This window comes from Sphaerodactylus townsendi, linkage group LG03 (assembly GCF_021028975.2).
Source record: "Sphaerodactylus townsendi isolate TG3544 linkage group LG03, MPM_Stown_v2.3, whole genome shotgun sequence".
NCBI classification, from domain to species: domain Eukaryota; kingdom Metazoa; phylum Chordata; class Lepidosauria; order Squamata; family Sphaerodactylidae; genus Sphaerodactylus; species Sphaerodactylus townsendi.
In genome coordinates, this window is record NC_059427.1 from 63494151 (window position 1) to 63502563 (window position 8413).

The 8413-nt window shown below is 46.7% G+C and overlaps 1 protein-coding gene across 4 annotated transcripts in view; it reads left to right on the forward strand.

Annotated features, from left to right (window-relative positions):
* The window catches only part of PFKFB4 (6-phosphofructo-2-kinase/fructose-2,6-biphosphatase 4), a 75708-nt gene extending 71601 nt beyond the window's left edge, over window positions 1–4107 (forward strand). For all 4 annotated transcript variants that reach the window (XM_048488043.1, XM_048488038.1, XM_048488040.1 and 1 more), the window contains one exon: window positions 1313–4107. Coding sequence is in view for 1 of the 4 variants with exons in the window: in XM_048488039.1 (XP_048343996.1) it covers window positions 1313–1372 (60 nt within the window). In the remaining 3 variants the exon portion in view is untranslated. The remainder of the gene's footprint in view (window positions 1–1312) is intronic.
* Window positions 4108–8413: the final 4306 nt, after the last annotated feature.

Here is an 8413-nt window from a genome sequence, read left to right on the forward strand (position 1 = left end):
TTTAAATTCCCCCCCCCCCCCCGATTGAGCAGCATTGTCTGGGCTTCTGCAAACAATGTGGATTTTTTATTTTTGAAAAATGCTTTTTTTAGAAGCATAGAATTATAGAGCTGAAGAGATCACAAGGACCATCAAATCCAACTCCCTGCCATGCAGGAATACACAATCAAAAGCACTCCAAACAGATGGCCATCCAGCCTCTGTTTAGAAATCTCCAAGGAAGAAGACTCCGTCACACTCTGGAGCAGCATATTTCAACAGATTTAATATCCCGCCTTTCCCCAGCACAAAGCTGGGCTCAGGGTGGTTATCTATGGTGGGTCTGCGAGATGGGGAAGGTAGTAGACAGCTACTATCACAACTTGAATTACATAGGTAAAGGAGGTGGTAGGGCTATGGTAGGCAGGAGAGGGCTAGAGAGAGAGTGGCAGCTGCTGCTGCCCCACCACACACTGTTGAGTGGTGGGGAAGGGGCAGTCAAGTGAGATTTACTTTCCCTGTGAATGTCTTGTGAGTGTCTTATGGGGTGGGGGAAGGTGCAGAAGCACTGCTGCCACCATATAAGTCAGGAAAGGGAAGGGTGGAATTGCCTTAGGAACTGCTGTTGCCAAAGCAATGCTGTAGGTGCGTGGGACAGAGGATTGGGACGGCAGGCACAACTGCAGCACCAGTTAGGCAGATAAGGGGAAAGGGATGCTTGAGCAAGTGAACAGGGCAGTGGTTGAGGGTAGCTACCACTAGAATTACTCTTTCTCTGTGAGTTTGTGAAATGACTAGAACTTGTGAGTTTCTTGATGACCCCCTACCTGTATTATTATGTTTACTTGGTGTAAATGGAACCCCTTGCTATTTGTTTGGGTGGTTTGGGTAGCCAACTAAATGTTTTGTCTATACTACTTGGCTGATGTCAGTAGTTCCAAATCAACCGCAATAATTGGTCTACAGCCTTGGGCCAAGGGTTTAAGTTGTAATCTCTGATAAACTGGTTTACAGCCTAATTGATTGGATGTTCATAGCACAATTAAGAATTGAATCCATTGCAGACTGTAATAGATCAGAATTGGAAAAAATACATAGAACAAAGCTGCTCTTTTAATTCAGCCCAATCCTACTCATGTCTTCTTGGAAAGGAATTTACTGTCAAGAAAGTATGCAAAGGAATCTTGTTTTAGTTTTTTACAAGTGTTTCACAATGAACATTGATAAGGAATACTGACTGCAGAAAGCTTCATGGTGAGGTTGACTCTTGATTATAGATTTTACGATTGAGAGTCATTGTTCGGCTTGCTGAAATATTTTGTTTTCTTTTCAGAATGTATGCATTACCCGCTCACGAGAGGAAGCCTTGAAGACAGTACCTAATCATTTGTAGCTCCCTTGTCCAACACCACCGTCCCAAACTGCTGAAGCAGTGTCAAGGAAACAACTCAGGGACATAAGAACAAACAGCCTACAAGGAAGCCAAGCAGCAATGAAAAAAAATCATACACTCCTCTCTGAATGTGTTTTTCTTTCCTGAGAGAAGGCTTGGCATTAGAGACTGAAATTTACCAAGTATTTATGGAACATGGAATGAAATTGTTTCTAACTTAATATATGTTATTTTTACTCCGTTCTTTATGTATATCAAAAAGGTTATAACACTCTGTTGTCAGTCTTAATTTCTGTGTCAGCTTTTAAATGTCAGTGTTCTTCTGGAATATTTTTGTAAACTATTCTTGCTGTGAGAGACCACCAAGCTTCAGACTTCCTTGCTTTAACCTTTGCATTTCATACATTAAAGGCTCTACTTGGTACTGAACACTGACTCACAGAAAAGCTGTGCAGGTGTTTATCACTACACTCCCACCTTTTATAAATGTTTCATCCTTCTCCCTCATTGGATTATTTTTCAGAATCACATTTGGTAGAATGTCAGCTTGTTTTTTTAAAATTCACAAAAATATTATTTTTATTTTATTTTCATACTAGTAAAAATTTATGCAGACATCCCCTTCTCCCAGACTCAGGTTTCAGTTGTTCCTAAGAGCAGAAAGGATATGGTTCATAATTACACGTAGCACATAATAAGGCAATATATGATATGCATTAATAAAGCAGAACATACAACAAATGACAAGTCTGTTAAGAAGTACATGTGAGCTATTGGCACCTTGTTGATTTTTTCTTTTTGTGTAATGGTTCTTCACATCGCCTGATTGACTTCTATTGTGGATTAGCACTAACACGTGGCATGGAAGTTGTTTGTAAATTAAAGTACATCGGATGTGTAGGACAAAAGGGATTCTTCAATATACCAGTTTTATGTATCTGATCAGAAGAAGGCAAGATATGCATGTTCATAAGTGAAATGTTCTTCATTCTCACAAAAAAAGATATTATGGATATGATATTCTGTAGTTCTTCACATCTTCTTTCAGCCTTACTTGTGTTGGAGACCAAAGGGAAATGAAGCATGAGGGGAAAGTGGAGTCCTTCAAGAGGATTTTCAAATATTCTTTTGTACTGGAAGAATCAAGTATTGTGTGTGAATATCTGAAATGTATTTTTCCTACACAGTCCATTGGAAAATTCTCTGTGAAATCACTAGAACTTGTGAAGAACATAGTCCTGCTGGAAAATAGTTTCTGCATGTTTTATCTGTTATTCACAGACACAGTCAAGTACGTGTATATAATTCTTTAAATTACAGCTCTTGAGACAAAGAAAGCTTTTATCTTCTGCAGTTGGAATGTTTGCTGTTTTGATGGTTGTAGTAGTACTTTGCTGAACCTTTCCAGCTCTCTCCATTTTAATAATGTTAAGTATGGTGCAGTGTACCAGGGTGGCATTACAAGAGGGAGGGGATAAATGTATTTTAGTTCATGTGGAGCTGGGTGCTATAATATAACCTGTAGTTGCGTTGTGAATTTCTTCAATAAGCTAGTTCTAGCAATATATTCAGTGCTCTGGAGATAAGCCATAAAGTGAGATTTAGTTCAGAAGAATAAAGACTATATTGTTAAACTCTCAATGGCTTATAAACCAAACACCTGTCCAAAGTGCTTTAATTTTTTTCCATTCAGTAAGATCATGTGCATTTATGTGGTCATGTATTTATTCTGGTAGGTTCCACTTAGTGGAAGCGGTAAGATTTGAGAGCACTGTTGAAACACAATTAAATGACATACATGAGTTGGGGGTTTGTACCATTCTGTAAAAGTTTTCTGAATTTACAGATGAGGCCTGTAAGCAAACTAGTCCCAATTTCTGTGTACCTGAATCACAGAGCATGAAGAAGTTTGCTAGATAGAAAGCCATGAGATAGTTGAAGTTCTGCTCAAAGAAAATTGTGTAGGTACAACCTTGGAACCACGTATGGTAGGTATAGTTCTTGTAAAACACACAAATATTGTTCTCTAAGTTAATATTTCTGTGTAAAATGTTCCAGTAACCTTTCCTTAACAAGAGAGAAGTGTTTTGTTTTTCTTACTTTCTAATCTTCATGTTTTTCAATGTGTTAAATTTTGTGGCTAAATATTTTATGTATAGTAGATATTTTTATAGGCTACCTTTAAATATATTGTAATAACAGTGGTTTCTCGTAAACAGATGGATGTACAATTGAGAAAAAAAATTGTATGCAAGTGTAAATATAAATATGCTAATACTTGAAAATGAAAAACTAGGAATCTGTGAGTTCTAATTTAAGCTGTGATCTTAAGCACACAATGTGGAAATAAGTTTTGAAAGTTTATTTTAAAGCTCCTTTTGCAATTGACTACTTGCTTCCAAGTAAATTTAGAAATGGGATTTTGAAAGCCATCATCAGTTCCATTGAAGATCAAGAGATATATAGCATTGGTTGGCTCTTCAGGCTGTTTGTACATTTTGAAATAGAAAGATGATTGCAGTAAACATGTATTTTTAAAATGTCCGTCATATTGGTGCATGTATAAGGGACCCCAATTGTTTTGGAAAATATTTTTATTCAGATTTGACTGTTAATTAATTTACCTAGTTATAATAAAGTCCTCAAAATATTTAGCATTCAACTTAATGTTAAAAGAGATATTAATCTAATGTAACATTCATTTCAAAGTAATAAAGGTTTGATTTCAAGTGTTAGTTTTGTACTATTTTGCTTCTCTCCCTTTTGCAATGGACTTTTTTGTCACTTGTCATTATTTGGAAAGTACTATAAAACCAGCATTCTCTAGATTTATCCAGTGTGATCACCTTGTGTCAGGGGAATGCGTATGTGAGTAAATGAAATGCATTCTTGAAACTATGTAAACACCAGATATAACACCAGATATAACAAATCAATTCCTCTTTGAAAGATGTAACAAGCCTGCTTTATGTTACCATTGCCATCTGGTCATTCTTTCCTTGACCTATGCTTTATGGCTTTGCATGCTCTGTAGTAAACTAGGCATCCTCTGCATCTCCTGTCCTGTGAGAAAAGAGTTACAACTGTTATCTTGTGGTGGGCAGAAGACCAGGAGGTACAATGAAGGGAAGACCTCAGCTACTATGCCCTGTTGTGGGGCCTCTAGAAAAACTGCCTGGCTGCAATGAGGCAGAGGGATACTGAACTAGAAATAGACCTCTGCTCTGATCCAGTGTTTTAGTGATCAGCAAATATATAATATTTCCAGCCTATATCAACCTGTGGCCCCTGCAGGCAGGGATGCTGAAAGAAAAGGACCACTGAAAGGGCTCTGGTATTTGGACATGCTGGTGCTTAGAATAGTTACCTTATACCTATACTTTGAAAATGTTGTCTGTTTTATCTTCTCTGGAGCTGATATGAGTCTCTGCAGCTACAATACGTGCTCAGCTACAATACGTGCTCTTTACTACCTGCAGTGCAGCAGGCTATGTTGAGGACCACCAATAGAACAGGACCGGGGTGTGGGTGTGTGTGTGTGTGGCAGAAGCAGTAACAAAATTTTGTAGCATTGGCAAAACCATAATTAGCAACACTAGCAGGCCTTTGTCAGCAGCAGTGCCAGCCAGGCCTATGCCAGCAAAGCTCTCCTTTTGCTCTCTTTTTTCCCTTGGTTTTGTGAAGTGTGTTGATGAAGATTTATTTTCCTTAATAGAATTTAAGAAGCCTGTAATACTTGCAGCCAGGACTGGTACAACTGCATACCAGTGGAGGTTCTCTTTTTCATTGCTTGTGAACCACAGATCTGTGTTGATGAATACCATATTCAAGCCACTGCCACTGTTTTTATGTATTTTTAGTATTTTAATGTAATTTTAAACATCCAATATTTAGTAATTTTCAGTATTTTTATACTTTTGAATAAAAATAGTTATCAACATTGATCTTGGATAAGGGGCTGCTTCATGTTTAATGTGGAGCATAGACATAGAGGTGTAATTTTTGTTCTTTATGATAACTTCCCTGCACTACTTGGATTTATATAATGTTGAACCTCATAATATGAACCAGAAAAGGCAATCATATCCACTTTAACTGCATCCTGGACTTATTAAGTACTGTACTTTGTAGAGTATTCCACTAGGTGGCACTTGGACAGAACCGGTGCTCAAGTAGAAGTCAATTGAGGAACTTTATTTTTCATGTGGGCGTCTGTAAGAATTGTTTGTACCATTCATCCCGAGCTAGGATTTGAGATTACACACCAAGTGGCAAAGTAACAAAACACTTTCAAGTGCAAATAGCCAGAGGACATAAATAAACCAATGCCCATAGCCTGAAACCAGCCCCTGCAGGGTATGGTGGAAACAGACATATCTAGTCAATTTGCAGGACTTTACCAAGGTTCACTTTCCATTAGCTACAGTACATGCTTAGTTCTCTGTTGCTATAAATTCTATTCAGAAAAAGCACATTTTACTTGCAGCCTTTAAATGTTTTGTAAGAGTTTTACAATATAGATTACAAATGTAGGGGCAAAAAGAGAGGCAAAGTGATAATTTTTGTTCCCTTTTTGTTCACTTGCATCGTGATAGTTGTACAATTTTAATACAATTTTTTCTTGGTTAGCCAGAATATACCTTGCATAATTAGGGATGAGCTCAATGTATTGCTTCTCTACTCAGAGGGCAACCCTACACAAGTTTGCTCACATGTAAATCTCCACTGAATAATCTCCATTCATTACCAACTAATTGGGTCTAGAAATCTTTGTGTAGAACAGGGAGACTCTCAAATATATCTGGTAATGGCCAAATATATACCTTGGCAGCAGCCTGTGATGGGCACAGTAGAAAACATGTCATAGTTGACTGCTCACTTCAAGGTTTGTAACTGACCTTGTAACTGGTTATGTTCATACCTGGCCAATCTTTGCTTCATAAGCACGAGATGTTCCAGGAAACCAGTAATGATTTCTTCCGAGTATACTGCACAGCAGTATTATAATTTCCAGGGAATATTCACAAGCTCTTTGTGTTTTAACTTGTAAGGAGTTACAAACAGAATATCTTGGGAGAAAAATCAAATTAAGTACTTGCTTCAGTTTCTTTACTTTGAGCTGTATCAGTCTTTAAACACACACATGAGAACACAGGAGTGTTTCATTTTTTCAGCAGGTCAAGGTATTTCTCTTGGCCTTTAGCACAGTGTATTTGCAAAACAACTCCTTTGTTTAGGCAACAACAGTGCTGGTAAAGAAAAAAATAGTTTAGATCTTACAGGAAAAATGCTACAGAAGGCAGATTGCATGTTCCTGCCATCTAAAACAGAGAAACAAAAAGTAACAAAGCTAAAGATTTCTAGAATTTTCTTTAAAAACATAATTTTTAGTTTAAGAGGCACTTTCACTTGCCCTCCATAAGTAGTAAGCGTTGACTTCCACTTTAGCTTCTGCATCGTGTAAGAAGCACATCATTGTACAGTCTAAAATTACGTTTGCTTACAGCTTAGCAGGAAATACTGGCAGACATGGGCCCTCACCAACCCTTGTTCATGCTGGCAGCCCATACATCACCAATATTGGAAGTGGAAGAGGGGAGAATAGAGGTATAAGGGGGTGCCCCCCTCCCAAACACCTACTAGCAACATTTCCTTGCAGGGTGTAAGGAATTCCATAGAAGCAGAAATAAAAGGCTTTTTGGGTGTAACCCCACCCCCCCCCCCCCCCCCCCCCCCCCCCCCCCACCCCCCCCCCCCCCCACCCCCCCCCCCCCCCACCCCCCCCCCCCCCCACCCCCCCCCCCCCCCACCCCCCCCCCCCCCCACCCCCCCCCCCCCCCACCCCCCCCCCCCCCCACCCCCCCCCCCCCCCACCCCCCCCCCCCCCCACCCCCCCCCCCCCCCACCCCCCCCCCCCCCCACCCCCCCCCCCCCCCACCCCCCCCCCCCCCCACCCCCCCCCCCCCCCACCCCCCCCCCCCCCCACCCCCCCCCCCCCCCACCCCCCCCCCCCCCCACCCCCCCCCCCCCCCACCCCCCCCCCCCCCCACCCCCCCCCCCCCCCACCCCCCCCCCCCCCCACCCCCCCCCCCCCCCACCCCCCCCCCCCCCCACCCCCCCCCCCCCCCACCCCCCCCCCCCCCCACCCCCCCCCCCCCCCACCCCCCCCCCCCCCCACCCCCCCCCCCCCCCACCCCCCCCCCCCCCCACCCCCCCCCCCCCCCACCCCCCCCCCCCCCCACCCCCCCCCCCCCCCACCCCCCCCCCCCCCCACCCCCCCCCCCCCCCACCCCCCCCCCCCCCCACCCCCCCCCCCCCCCACCCCCCCCCCCCCCCACCCCCCCCCCCCCCCACCCCCCCCCCCCCCCACCCCCCCCCCCCCCCACCCCCCCCCCCCCCCACCCCCCCCCCCCCCCACCCCCCCCCCCCCCCACCCCCCCCCCCCCCCACCCCCCCCCCCCCCCACCCCCCCCCCCCCCCACCCCCCCCCCCCCCCACCCCCCCCCCCCCCCACCCCCCCCCCCCCCCACCCCCCCCCCCCCCCACCCCCCCCCCCCCCCACCCCCCCCCCCCCCCACCCCCCCCCCCCCCCACCCCCCCCCCCCCCCACCCCCCCCCCCCCCCACCCCCCCCCCCCCCCACCCCCCCCCCCCCCCACCCCCCCCCCCCCCCACCCCCCCCCCCCCCCACCCCCCCCCCCCCCCACCCCCCCCCCCCCCCACCCCCCCCCCCCCCCACCCCCCCCCCCCCCCACCCCCCCCCCCCCCCACCCCCCCCCCCCCCCACCCCCCCCCCCCCCCACCCCCCCCCCCCCCCACCCCCCCCCCCCCCCACCCCCCCCCCCCCCCACCCCCCCCCCCCCCCACCCCCCCCCCCCCCCACCCCCCCCCCCCCCCACCCCCCCCCCCCCCCACCCCCCCCCCCCCCCACCCCCCCCCCCCCCCACCCCCCCCCCCCCCCACCCCCCCCCCCCCCCACCCCCCCCCCCCCCCACCCCCCCCCCCCCCCACCCCCCCCCCCCCCCACCCCCCCCCCCCCCCA